Below are 15000 nucleotides of genomic sequence, written 5' to 3' on the forward strand. Positions count from 1 at the left end.
ACTCATCTTCATCTCTCTCTCATTCTCTCGCTGTCTTCTTCCCATCACAGATTTCACTCCCTATTCATCTCTCTCTCTCTCTCTCTCTCTCTCTCTCTCTCTCTCTCTCTCTCTCTCTCTCTCTCTCTCTCTCTCTCTCTCTCTCTCCCTCTCCCTCTCTCTCTCCATGCCCCTGCTGTGCCCGCTGAAAGCAGCACATGCGTCTCGGCCGGGCAAGGGATGAAAGAGCCAGTCAGTCAGCGAGGCTTCCCCCCTTCGTTCGTCCTGCCAGGCCAATCCCACGCCTCCATCCACAGCCGGGTGGCCAATGAGATGGAAGACAACCGTTTGGCCAGAGAGAGGAAAAAAAATAAACAAAAAAACAGAAAAAGCTCCGGTGGGCACGGACATGGGGCCTTGGGGACCCTGGTGTGGCGAGTGTGCTCCCGAACCTTGCTAGTATTTATAGAAAACGGTACGGGGCCGGCAGAGACAAACATACACTGTTCACTGGTGGTACTTCCATCCTGTCTATAGAAGCAAGAGGAGAGAGAGAGAGAGAGAGAGAGAGAGAGAGAGAGAGAGAGAGAGAGAGAGAGAGAGAGAGAGAGAGAGAGAGAGAGAGAGAGAGAGAGAGAGAGAGAGAGAGAGAGAGAGAGGTAGCGAGAGGGGCATATAGAAAAAGAGGGATAGAGTGCTGTAAAAAAAGCGTAAAAGCAACACCAGAAAAGGAGCTCTCTTCCAAATCAAACAGTCAGCTAGACAGGTCAGCCCTATATTTCACAGCGTCGGAGCGGAGTTTGCCTAAGCACTGGTCATATTTTACACTGCGCACACTACTGTACATGCCTGTACTGGCAGCCGGTCACAGAGCAAGCCAGAGACAGAGAGAGAGAGAAAGGGAGAGGGAGTGAAGTAGAGTGAGAGAGAAAGAGAGTGGAAGACAGCTGCTCCATACAGCTCTTGTGCCGTGTATATAACCTTGTGTATATAACCTTGTGTATGTCTGTTTGTGTGTATGTGTGTCTGTCTGACTGCTCATATGTGTATGCAGTATGTCTGTGCATATGAACACAGTGTCTTCCTGTAAGTGTGTGTGTGCCTGTGTGTGTGTGTGTGTGTGTGTGTGTGTGTGTGTGTGTGTGTGTGTGTGTGTGTGTGTGTGTGTGTGTGTGTGTGTGTGTGTGTGTGTGTGTGTGTGTGTGTGTGTGTGTGTCCGTCCCTCCCTGCACATCTTTGTATTAGCGTACAGTAAGTACACCATGTGTGCATCAGCCTGTGTATTAGTGTAAATCCTATCCATGTGTGTACATATACATATGTATGTATGTGAGTACAGTATGTACACACATGTGCATGTGCGTTTGTGTGTTTGTGTGTCTGAGAGAGAGAGAGAGAGAGAGAGAGAGAGAGTGTGTGTGTGTGTGTGTGTGAGTGTGTGAGTGTGTGTGTGTGTGTGTGTGTGTGTGTGTGTGTGTGTGTGTGTGTGTGTGTGTGTGTGTGTGTGTGTGTGTGTGTGTGTGTGTGTGTGTGTGTGTGTGTGTGTGAGCGTGTGTGTACATACTGCGGTGGCCATGTAACATGTTTCCCATGTGTGCCTCCAGCAACAAGGCCCGCATTCAGCGCCCTGGTAATTGCTTAAACACTCCCTAATCAAGGTATCTCCGCCGGCCGGGGCCTTTGGGGACCGTCTCCTCTCCGTCCATCTCCCCAAGCGACCACCTTCCCCCTCCCAAAACTAACCCTACCTCTTCCCCCCTAAAGCCCTCCATCATCTTCCTCTGGCCGGATCGCTAAATCAGCCTGAACGCTTGTCATAACACTGCCTTATAGCAGAACACCAGAGGGCCTTATAAGTCATCCTGATCAACCCTACATTATACTACATTATCAGACATTAGCATGCTCACCGTCACCGACACGGTGTTCCTCACAGATGACAAAACGAAGAGAGACAGGAGGGGAACGAGTGAGGGATGTCTGGACTCGGAGGTACCGTGAAGAAAAAGGAAAGAGACACAGATAGCAAGACAGAGGGGAAGAGAGAGACAAGACAGAGCGAAGGAATGAGAGAAAAGCAAGACGAGCCAGAGAGATATAGGAAGACAGATGGAAGTGAGTGAAAAATGATGATCAGCTCCTCGGGGAGCCACCGGTAGGCAGTACGTATGCTGTATGTGTACAGCACACGCTCCTTTCAGATCCGCGTGGAACGGCTACCAAGTCTGATCTCAGGAATGCTGTGTTTTCCCAAGACTCGTGTTCCTCTGCTACAAGCTGCACTAGCTGGTTTCCTCCCGACATTGGGAGCAGTGCCATAAACATTAGATGCCTCTCCTTGATCCCCCCTACCTGAACTACAATTCAAGCTGGCCTGCAGCTCTTCAGTTCAAAGCGGGGTATATCGTTGACTCTCAGGGACCATGGCCGTGACAACATTTAAAAGGCTTCAATTTTTTAAACAAATTCATTTTTTTGTTTCAAACTGAGTCATGTTAGATGTTTTACAACTCCCGCTTTTTTTCATTCTAGATTTTGTAATCTATGCTTTTCCTTGGAGCCTTCACCTAAACTTGATCCAGGATCAAAGTAAGTAATACAGTAGGTCAGGCAGTGTCTGTCTGTCTTTCTGGCAGTCTCTTCCAGCTGTGCTGCTAAAACTGTACCTGTTCTGATCTGACCATATCTTTTTTTTTTAAGTGTGTAGCTATTATAGTCAGTTTGAGAATATAATCTTAGTGATGCTGTAGTAGTGCATCAAAGAGATTTCTTACAGCCGGTGTTGTCTGCCAATCCTTTAGAGGAAGCTCCAGAGGCTCTCTCTCTCGGCCTCTAGGGGCCTAACTAGACACAGACAGCACTCACAATAAAACATGACAGTCTACAACACAGGCTATGTCGGTCGCTGTAAACAGATAGCTGTATCTCAGCTCCAGATGTTGACAAAGTTATTTAAGAGCACATTTGTTCTGCCTCCAAGGAGGTCATGTCAGCACACTGCCCTGATAAGGGCTTGGGGGAAAACCCCTTTCCGGAAGAGAGCAGTGTTGCTGCTCAGCATCACGCTAGCAGCAGATACCGCTGCCATGTACAATGACTCCAGCGCACACCAGAGCCAGAGCAGTGTGAGCATGTGTGATCCAAGCGCAACAGCCTGTAGCGTCTGCATTAGGTCTCTTTCCACCAGCTTGCTTAATCTCGGAGAGAGAACGAGAGAGAGAGAGAGAGAGGGGAAAAAATAGAAGAAAAAAGGAAAATCCCTGGCCAGAATGGTTTGGGGCAGGAAACAATCAAATGTGAGCTATGCTAATTGCTCAGCAAACTACTGTGAGCTGCTCTCGAAATAAGCCATCGCCACAAGACATCGAAAAATGCCAGTGGAGTGGGGGTGTTGGGGAGGGGGTGGGATAAAGAGTCTCTGTCCACAACTAAGTGCAAACGTGTGGAAGACGGAAAGAGAAAAAGCAACAGGACAAATTCTAAATTTAAACCCTGGGAGAACATGAATAACATGGTTCAGCGGGAGGGAGAGACATAGATGCATACTGTATGCCTGTTATAAGGCAGCAAGGCCCACTGAACCACTAGGCCTGTTACGGAACACACTGTAAGAACAACCTTCCCCTCTCTCCTTTTTTTCCCCCGTGATCTTTTTTGACTCCCATCTGACTTCAAAACAAGACGTTTCTCTTCTTTTATGGCACGACTGTGGTTCGGCAGATCCATAAATATATTATTCTTTCATACAATGTCACTCGCGGCTGGCTAGAGCGGCACGTTTTGAATGCCGAGCCCTTTATTTGAGTCCAGTGTTAATTAAGAAGGGGCTGGGAGTCTATAACAGCCTTGTAAAAGCAATAAGATTCAGATGGCGGGCCGTGTCGAGCGCCGCACAAACTCAGCAGCGTACACAGGAAAAGCTATAGAAGGACACAGCTTTCATTCGTTTGTTCGGGTCCCGCAGGGCTGTGCGGATGCCTTCGCAGAACCAAGCCCTGGATTTTTCACATGAATCTCCGTGTCCTCCACCACAGCTTGGCTACCGGAGCTCCAGCTCCACCTGCACAACCCAAGGCCCCAAAACCCACTAGCCGTGTCCTGGGCCCACATCATCTTTCAGTGTTTCTATTGTAAATGCAGCTCACCCAGGGAAAACCGGACCCTAGACTGACTGCTGCCTGGCTGTCACTTCCAGCCTGATCTGGTCTGCTCTAGTCTGGTCAGCCCAGCCGACTTAGCTGCGTCCTGGGAAGCTCACAGCATGGCTTAGCTACTGTTTTTCTCCCATACGCCTGTCCAAGAGATAACTGTCACCACCGTCACCGCCACCGCCACGCCACTGCCTTCTCCAGTGGCACAGCCACGTCGAGTGCTAGGAATGGCAGTTGGCTAACCACATTTGGTGACAAGGGCAGCACGGACTGTTGGGAAATTCGTGCTGCGTTTAGGCGCTAACTACCCCCTGTGGATGGGTAACCAAGGCAGGCCGCTATGACACACTGAGTTTTCCAGGAGCAGGCAGCCATGCGTGTGGGAGTGTGAGCATCCCAGCTTTCTCACCACAGGCCCTCCTGACAAGGACGCCCGCTGCAGTTGGTGATGGATGCCCCGCATGGTCCTTTGTGAGACCGCATGGTGTATCCAAGTGTCCTATCTTTCGCCTGACCCTAGGGCACATTAGTCATGCTTAGTACTTGGTACAACCGCTGCAATCAGAGACAAGGGAAAGAACAAAATGGCTTCCCTCTTTTGCCACAGCGGTGCCCCAATCTCAGCTGGTAGAGTCACTCAACTGAGTGGGCAGGGCTGCGAATAGCCTGTCAGTGTTGACACTGGAGGTGCAGGAGGCAGCGGGCCGCAAGGCACTCACAGGACTCAGCTCCAGCATCCAGCAGCCAGCCATTGGCCCTCAGAGGCTTGGTCTTGGCTGGCTGGCTGGCCTAGGCGGTGTGGCAATGGGGAGCGTAATTAAGCATAGTCTTGTGAAAAGGACGGCGATCCGTATTCCATGCGGCCCACACAGCTAAAATAGCAACTGCTGTGCCGCTGCCGAGGTCCTAACCTGTGACCATTAACAGTGTTCCCGTGGGTATCGTGGCGGGTTACCATTATTGTAGGCCTGAGGACAATGTGCTGCTATTATGTGTGCCGCTGAGGCCAGAGCACTCGCAAATGCAACTCAGCTTTCTTTTCAGACGGCTATTTTGATGGCACTGTTGTGAGGACTCGATGCAATGGAATGCTGTATATTTTAGACGACAATTATGCTGGTGCAACAATACCTTAGGGTGAGGTGAATTGAGAATTTGTTAGACTGAATGTACAGGGGGGAAATCATGAAATGTTCTGAATTTTTTTTACATGTTTTAGAGGCACCATAATGGTGATACCTATTGTGAATGCAGTGATGATGATGGTGATGATGACGATGCCGACGACGACAATGATGATGACAATGGTGATTTATAATGATAATGAGAATGATGATGTAACTTACGTCATGTTATATTGACGTGTGACAATGTCAGTGTATTGATTCTTATGTTGATGTAATCACAGACCTAGAGTAAACTAGACGTAGAGTAAACAGCACCTGTTCTAAACACTAGGCATAAACGAGAATGCAGCGCCGCCATCTTACCACAGACTAACTCAGCTGTGAGCAATAGTCTTACATTGGACGATAGACTGTCCAAACAAAGTTGTTAAGTAGTATTTCATAAATTTTCGCCTAAAAACCTACATCTTCACTCCGAATAGAAAAAGCAATCATCCGTACTACCACCCAAAGGTTGTATCAGAGACAGTTGATAGAGGTTCCGATAGAGAATCCAGTCGTAGTCTACATCGTTTTCTGGATATTTTTATATTGGATAGTCATGCCTGTGTATAGACAATTCATGTGCTTCACTTTAATTACAGTAAAGTTAAGGTCAAGTGTGTGTATATATGTATTTTAAAGGCCATTGCTTCAGCCAGCTAACTTTCCCGAAGACACTTAGGGTAACTGCTTTCTGTGTCTGCCTTGGTTGCAAAGTAGGGAGAGCCCTCGTCGTTAATGCATTTGGTGGATAACTTTCAGCCAATACAGAAATACTTCACTGACATTAATTACCCTGAATAAATCCTTAAAGACCAGAAATAACACAAATCACATGCAGATTTTCTCAACATTAATAGGCTACAACAAGTAACAACAACAGGCAATACAGTCTGCTGTGCAAAGAATGGAGGACAGTGTACTGATCTTATGTTATGTGTATGATACAAATTCTATAATGGTGACAGTCATGATGATGATGATGGATTATAAAACTTGCCATGTTAGGTTGCCATGTGATAATGTTGGGTTGCCATGTCAGTGGATTTATTCTTATGTTGGTGTATGATACAATATATGCATTTCACAATGGTTACAGTCAGGATGATGATAATGATGACGGCAATGAGACTCACGCCATGTTCTCTTGCTCGGTGGCGCAGGCCCCCACGGCGCGGGTCACGTTCACAAGCAGCGCCTGGTTGGTGCCCGTCAGGAGGTTGACGAGGGGCGGGATGCCGTTGCTCTTGCGGATGGTGGTGCGGTTGGCAGGCTGCTGGGCACACTCCCCCAGCGCGCCCACCACGTTCACCAGCACCTCTTCCGGCTGGTTGGTCAGCAGTCCCACCAGGATTTCCAGGGCCTTGTACTCCTTGAACCTGCAACAAGAGGAAACAGATAGCAAAGGTCAAAGAACATCGAAAATAACAAGATTAAGGTGTTGAAAAGAAGGGGAAGTTTCAGCATGGTTGCGAACATGTATACAGAGAGAGACAGAGATGGAAGGTAAAACAGAGGCACTCGAAATGGAGGAGGAGAAAAGGCAAACAGAAGGAGCCTGAAAAAGGACAAGTGGAGCGAAGGGGAGGACAGGGGTGTCAGCGATGCTTCAAAAACACCAGGTATCATACTGGAGGGATTCCAGACATGGCGAATGAGACTCCTTTGCACTGACAGACAAAAAGCGTCTGAAACAGAAAAGCATGCGTACACGTTGCGCCAACAAAAATAGAAAATCATCAGTCTAAATTAAAATGCCAAAATAAGAATAAATAAAACAAGGCATTCCACGGTGAAGGTCAGCTTTTTCAATCCATCTCCACCTTGCCGTCTTGCCCCCAATCTATCTGCTGGTTATCTGAGTCTGAGGTACGGCCAGGGTGAGATAGGCTCTCAACTCCCTGGAGTGTCACGGCGTGCTTGTCTAATGACATCACCCTCCTAATCCTCTTTATATGACTTTGGACAGACGCAGACATGAACCATTTCCATCGCATGGCCTATATGGCCCTTTACGCTTTCGCTCGCATCTATTAAATGTCACAACGCGCTCGTGTTCTGATTGACGTCCACCCTGAACTTCATAGAGGTTATGCTGGGTCGAAGCCATAAACATCTCGTCCATCTGCTGTCAGAGTTCAGTCACGAGGCTCGAGGTTCCTGGGTGAGACTTTGAGGGCTGGCTGCTTGACTTTCTACTCGTGCTTCTCTTTGTGACTTTTTTCTTTTCGATTTATTTTTGTTCACTTCTTTTGTCGGTGTCCGTACTACAGTGTGGCGTGGCCCTGGCAAAACTGGATGACCTCATCACGCCCGGCAGTCTTTCGTGACCGGCTTTGGCTAAAAAAAGCGCCTGGTGCCAGACAGAAGGCCCTGGGTTAAATGGCTGGAACCCTGTACTTAAGTGCTCAGTGATCGATGCAGTGGAGGTCTCCCCTTTGCTGGAGGGTATAAATCAGGTGCGTGCCGCCACTGTGCTGGCCACCAGCCTGCCTAGCGACCTTCTTTCCCAGGCAGCCAAGGCAAGACAAGTGGCCTTCTGCCCTGTCCGGTGCATCTCTGCTCCCCCGTGCGTGTGTTGCTCCCTGTGGCCCTACATCCGCTGCGGCTTGGCCCCTTGGACTCCCTTGCTTGGCTCCACTCTGGCCAGTCTCCTCCAGTGGTCCACTACTGTAAACATTTTAAAAGGGATATAATGTGGTCTCGCGGAGCCGCGGCGAACCTCTGATGTACGGCTAAGTTATACGACTGTTTTTATTCACAGTTACGGTCGCTGGCAGCGGCCGGGGCTGTGCGGAGGCTATTGTTGCGAGTGTCCAAGGTCATTTGGTTTTGGTCAGGGTCCATAAGAAGTTCTCTCGCAAGTGGAGTGGTAATGAAGAGAGTGGCTGCCAGAGAGAAGTGCAGTGGGAAAAAGAAGGAGAAAAAGAGAAAAGAGAAAAGACTCGAGAAACGAGAAAGAGAGAGAGAGAGGGAGAAAAAAAGAAACAACAGAAACAACATGCGAAAAACACAATGAGTCCCACGCACCACGGCTACAGTGTTATCTGCACGGCCCAGCGCTAGAATTATGCTGTAATTGCACGCGTTACATTTGATAAATGGACTGCGAGCGGTGTCTATTTTTGTTGAGCCAATCCCAGCACACGTAATTACAATGGGCAGAGGGAAGCATAACATGGTGTGGCCCCTTGAAACGAAACGGTGGGCTTCACACAAGTGGAGGGTGTGTGCCTGCACTGTGTGTGTGTGTGTGTGTGTGTGTGTGTGTGTGTGTGTGTGTGTGTGTGTGTGTGTGTGTGTGTGTGTGTGTGTGTGTGTGTGTGTGTGTGTGTATGTGAAGGGGTAAGGGGGCGGTTGGTTGCTGGGATGAAATGGAGGGTCTGTGCAGGCCGCAGCACAGAAGCGCTTCTGTCTGCTGCGGATATGATGGATGGAGTTGCTCCATCCGTTTAACAGACATCTGCTACAGTAACACAGGCCTGCCTGCGCTTGGGAAGCCCTGCTCGCTTACATGCGGCCAGGCAGCCCCCTCTGGCTCCTCTCCTCTCCCCTACTCTCCACTCCTCTCCCCTCACTGCAGCTCACTGCACCCTGAAGCAGGGTAACCCTGCTCTTCCCAAACACACACACACACACACACACACACACACACACTCTCACACACACACACACACACACACACACACACACACACACACACACACACACACACACACACACACACACACACACACACACACACACACACACACACACACACACACACACACACACAATGGCGTAAACAGACGGCACACATAGACATGCATTCACGCTGAAGTTCAACCACAAACTCATTTAAACCCATTTACAGAGGCACACGGCAGCAAGGAATGTTCAGTTCTACTTGTACTACTGTACACCAGATTTTAGGTCAATACCAGGGAGAACTTTTCCATCACCCGGATCATGAACATGTTACGAGGCCCGTTCTGGGTAGCCACTGCCACACACACATACACGCTACATTTGCATGCACACAAACACGCATGCATACACACACACACACACACACACACACACACACACACACACACACACACACACACACACACACACACACACACACACACACACACACACACACACACACACACATACATATACACACACACACTACACAAACTCACACAAAAGGACTACCAGGCAGGAGAGAATAGCGGAAGAGAAGGTCTTAGGAACAGCTGCAATTATGGTTTGCTCATCACTGACTGGCCAGTGAAGGGGAAGGCTCTCAGAGCCCATAATTGCCTATGGACTTTGGGGAAGGTTGACCTCAGGCAGGCCAGAGTTCACGGGGAGAGACAATCCCAGCCAGCCAGCCAGTCCCGTCCCAGTACCGCCCCAGCCCGATGGCTGATTGCTTCCCGTCCAAGGGTCCAGCCACGGGCCCAAAAAACGACTCTCGCAGTGGCTCTCGCGAAATGAGCCAGATATCAGCAAGCGCTGGCATAAATTTACCCCTGTCTGTGAGAGAGTGAGCAACAACGAACAGCCTAACGGTTTGTCTTGGCATCGCTCAGTGGCACACAATGAAAGCACAGAAAACATGCCGGGAGGAAGAGAAAAAAGGACAGAGAGAGAGAGAGAGAGAGAGAGAGAGAGAGAGAGAGAGAGAGAGAGAGATTGAAAGAAATATTGTCGTCAACGTGCCAGCAGGTTAGGCCAGAGACAGTACAGTGCAGTGGTTGAAGCACCACAGAGAAAATTGATGTAAGAAAGAGCCAGAAGACAGACGGACGGATGAACAGACAGACAGACAGACAGACAGACGGTTATACAAAAGACACTTCACACAGACAGCTGAAGTGCAGTGAAGGGAGACCTCCATTGCGGGGTGTTTAAGCAATGCACAGGCCTTGTGTAAACACTCTTAACTTATGAACATAATTGTATTTTTCACCATCAATCATTTCTCATTCTGATGCATCATTAATCAGGCAAATGGCTCCCACATGCTTCAGGGGCCCGATACCGCTGCTGCTGCTGCTGCTGCTGCTGTGGCGGAGGTCTCCCAAAACGGAACTGGTGAGGTGTGGACTCGTGTGGGCGTACGCACATACACACACAGACGCGTGCACACACATGCATGCACGCACGCACGCACACACACACACACACACACTCACGGCAACGAACACACATACAGTATATACGTTCACACAGACACAGACACACACACACACAAAAGCGTACTGTCTGCAGCAGGCCACAGGGCTTGTCCAAACTGTTCATGTAGTTTTTGGTCAGAAAGAAAAAAAAAAACAAGAATTTGCGGAAGAAAAAGAGAGAGAGAAGGAGACAGAAAAAAAAGAAAAGAGAAAGAAAAAAACAGTGCTTTTCATTGCTGCTGTAAAATATGCTCAAAAATGATTTGGCTCCTGATTCGTGGAGTGGTGAGTGATTGATTCTGAAGCAAGAGCACACCCTGAGGCCGACAGAATAAGCTGGGGGAAAACGGGTGAATGAGAGAAAGTAAGAGGGGGAAAGAGAGAGAGAAAGAATGAGAGAGAGAGAGGAGGAGGAAAAGGAAGGAGGAGAGAAAAGCCAGAGAAAGAGAGAGAGAGACAGCCTGCCATAGCTCTCTCGCTAGCACTCATTTCTCCCTGACGCTAATGGCTTGGTCATTCCATTCCGGTGTACGTATCTGACCTTGACGTTTTTATGTGTTGTTCAAAAAGCACGGGCCAAGTCGTCCAAAAAATGAAAGAAAAGAAAAAAAAATCCAGGTTCCCTCTCACAGCGTTTTAGTGCGCATTAACGGTACTGTACATGCGGCTGGGGCATCCTGCTGGCTTCCTCCCGGGGCCGGCCAAGGCCGGGGCTGTTTCCCTTCGCCTTCACACCCAGCAAGTAAGGGACCACAGACCGGAGAAGCACGGACTGGGGAACCCACAGAGCAGAGCCCAGTCCAGCTTACTCCAGCCCAGCCCAACCCAGCCCAGCCCAGCACGACGGCAGGCCCAAACGCTGGCCAGGGAAGCGGGACCAGACAGCCTTGTAGCTGTGGTGGCTCTGTGCTGTAACCGTATGTCTGGACTGGATCTCCCTCATTCACGCTCATTCGCTCACCCACTCGTTTCAATTGCCTCTTGGCCTCGTCCTCACTCCGGAATTCCTGAGTGGTCGCTCACGTCCCGTCTAGGCCGTAATGACCACAAAAGGGGCCCCACCACGTCCATGCGTCCAGCAGGGGCGTCAAAAGCCCTCAAATGAAGTGTCTCTGAGCGTGGTGTGCAATGCATTACATTGCTTTGCACTGCACTGCACCGAGCATACAACGATTATAGGAATTATTGTTATCATGGTCATTATTTTCTACAGGCCATGATGATGATGATGATGATGATGATGAGGATGATTATTGTTATTGCGTCTCTGCGTGGCAACGGAGTTATGAGTCATTAGACGGGCCGGTGCAACGGTAGAGGCAAGGCGAGGCAATAACGGTGTAGCAGCAGGGCTGGACGGCGGTACGCTGGTGCCCACAGCCAGAGTGCTTTAATGTGTTTCCGCACCTGTGCCAGGTTGGGCCTCCTGAACAGGGCAGCCTGCCTGGGCACCGAGCCCGCAGGACGGGGTGGGTGATGGTGGTGATGGGGGTGGAGGAGGAGGAGGGTAGCGCAGGGAAGGGGGGAGCTTGGTGCAAGTGTGTTGTTTTTGGGAGACTGAGTGAGAGGCTGCAGGGATGCAAGTGTGTGTGTGTGTGTGTGTGTGTGTGTGTGTGTGTGTGTGTGTGTGTGTGTGTGTGTGTGTGTGTGTGTGTATGTGTGTGTGTGTGTGTGTGTGTGTGTGTGTGTGTGTGTGTGTGTGTGTGTGTGTGTGTGTGTGTGCGTGCATGTCTGTGTGTCTGCGTTGTTTTTGGGAGAATGAGAGGCAGCAGGGGTGTGTGTGTGTGTGTGTGTGTGTGTGTGTGTGTGTGTGTGTGTGTGTGTGTGTGTGTGTGTGTGTGTGTGTGTGTGTGTGTGTGAGTGTGTGTGTGTTTGAATGAGTGTTTCCCATATAAAAGTGGCTAAATGGCTAAATGCTTTGAGTGGACACCTGAATGTGGTTGAGACGGGGACTGTTTTCCCCCAAAAAGGTGGCAGCAGTCTGTGTGTGTGTGTGTGTGTGTGTGTGTGTGTGTGTGTGTGTGTGTGTGTGTGTGTGTGTGTGTGTGTGTGTGTGTGTGTGTGTGTGTGTGTGTGTGTGTGTGTGTGTGTGTGTGTGTGTGTGTGTTGTTATGGCAAGTGTGTAATTTTGTTTGGAGGCTAGGACACTGACAGGCCTTCATAAAGAAGCAAATTCTACATAAAACTCCAGCCAGAGTCAAGAAAAACCTATAAGGTGTTTTGTTTGTCTTGGGTTTATGTCCATATGTGTGCGGTGTGTGTGTGTATAGTTGTGTATTCACGTCAGACAAGAAAAAAAAGGAGAGAAAGAGCAATTGTTTTAGTCTGTGCGTCTGTGTGTAACACGGCTGTTTATGTGTGTTGAACTCAAGTTGCGTACCCACCACTTCACAAGCCATTACTGTGCATAAACGATCCCACTGACACCTCCCAGCACCTCGGCAGTTAGAAAGTCTACCTTTTTTATGGGAATGTAACATGGCTGTATAATGTTTATTGGTGTAGCTCTAACATATCTGGTTAATGGGCCTGTTTGGGTTTTTTTTCTCCCCTGAACTGAAAATGGCAAATAGCTCTTGCTTCCACTGGAGAACACGTAAAGGCCTTTTCAGACTGGTGCTTTTTTTGTCTCTGCCAGGCTGTCGAATTCAACTGTTTTGTTATGGAATGACGCGACTGACAAGTGGTTTGACCTTAGCGAGGCTGTTCAAAAACACAGAGTATTCTAAAAAAAAAAAAATTTAAGTGAGGCGTTCAAAGTTAAAATCTATTCAACTTTATGGAACGTGTCTTTTTACCGCAATGGGTCGTTGCTTAACAACAATGAGTCAGGACAGCTGAGGTTTGAATATCAACAGTAAAAGATGGAACAAGTCTATGTGTAACTTAGCAACAATACAGTAACCTTAACGTCTTCCCAAATCGTTTAGATTTCAAAGCACTAGCAGCATGTCTTGCATTTTGGAAGTGGAAAATACATCCTACTCTAAAAGGCCTCTAAATTGATCTAAATCTAGGATGAGACTGTCAGGTCTGACAAACTTAGCGCTACTGTTCTTTTTTTCATTTTTTGTAAGGAGGCGAGTGGAGGGACTGATAGTGTAAGTTTTTCTCGGTTTGTTCCACCTCAAACTCTATTCCTCTGTTGCCTCAAGACCAGATGCATCTGCACACTGCTTCCAGCCATCTTAATCGATCAAGCCTAGCGATCTCTCCAAATAGGTGTAAAGAGCGCAGCTTTTTATCAGGCTGCTGGCTCGTGCCTGAGACAGACAAGAAGAGATAAATAACATCAAGTGCGTTTATTTATAAGCAGGTTTACCTGTTTGGATAAAATAAAGCCGGTGTAAAAGCCTTGTTTTTGGTATGCCTCCTGCCTTTGTACCGTAGGGAGGGAGAGAGAGAGAGCGAGCGAGCACTCCTAAATCACGCTGTTATGGGAGCGAGCTCTGTGTGACAGCGCGCGGCTGCCAGGTCACGTTCTCCAGTGCCGTAATTATTTATGGGGGGAAAATGACCAAACTACAAACCGCCAATAAAAAAAGAGGGAACCAAAGAAAAAGACAGAAAGAAAAAAAGAAAACGAAAAATGTCTTTAGGCATTGCATGCCGCGCGGCAAGGAGCGCGTCCCTAAAATGTCACCAGAGTGCCACATGTGGCCGACGCAGGACCGTCATCGCTCGCATGGCATGAATGAGGGACGATTTAAGAGGCTGTCAGCTTACACTCTAGACCATTAAAGAACAGGCGCTTTACACTTACAGTACACACACACGCGCGTGCGTACATACACATCCTGAAAACAAATTACATAAATGCACACTACACACACTATACACACTACACACACACACACACACACACACACACACACACACACACACACACACACACACACACACACACACACACACACACACACACACACACACACGCACGCTCGTGCGTCTGACACATGTTGAGCACTAATGGGGAAATGGCTGTGCCTAACACATTACTGGAGCGTCCATAAAATCAACACATCTCGAGACCCTTTGTTAGCGGAGCAGGGTTTAAAAAAGCCAGGCCCCGAGCCGTATCCTGCAAACAGTCGCAATAAAAGACATCAGACTGCGCAGACAGGCAAGTTTTGGGGAGAGGGGGAGGGGGGGGGGGGGGGGCACTCTGTTTTTCACTTTCTAAAAAGTCAAATGATCACTTTCCTCAGGCCGCCCGTGCCGGAGAGATGGAGAGATGGGGTATGACAGCGCAGAGACGAGTGGAAAAAGTGAGTCTCGCATGCGAACAAATGAGACGTCTCGTAAAAACAGTGGGGGGGGGGGGGGGGACGCGGTGGGATCGGGGTGCTGCGCTGTGCGGTGTGGTGGGGCGTGTGGACGTAACGGGAGAAAAGAAAGCAGCACATGTGATTGCACATCCTCTCTCCCGTTCCCCCTCACTAGTGCGCTCGCATGACGTGCCCATCGGCGAACACACACCAGCCCGAACCGAACACACACACATACAGTATAAACACACAGACCAAGAGACACACACACAGACACACA

The 15000-nt window shown here is 49.0% G+C and overlaps 1 protein-coding gene across 1 annotated transcript in view; it reads right to left on the reverse strand.

The window, feature by feature from the left end:
• odad2 (outer dynein arm docking complex subunit 2) overlaps nucleotides 1-15000 on the reverse strand; it is a 139651-nt gene that overhangs the window by 53970 nt on the left and 70681 nt on the right. Inside the window, exon 16 of the mRNA XM_063206901.1 lies at nucleotides 6436-6678. Coding sequence (XP_063062971.1) covers nucleotides 6436-6678 — 243 coding nt within the window. The remainder of the gene's footprint in view (nucleotides 1-6435; nucleotides 6679-15000) is intronic.

Source organism: Engraulis encrasicolus, chromosome 9 (genome assembly GCF_034702125.1).
Source record: "Engraulis encrasicolus isolate BLACKSEA-1 chromosome 9, IST_EnEncr_1.0, whole genome shotgun sequence".
NCBI lineage: Eukaryota > Metazoa > Chordata > Actinopteri > Clupeiformes > Engraulidae > Engraulis > Engraulis encrasicolus.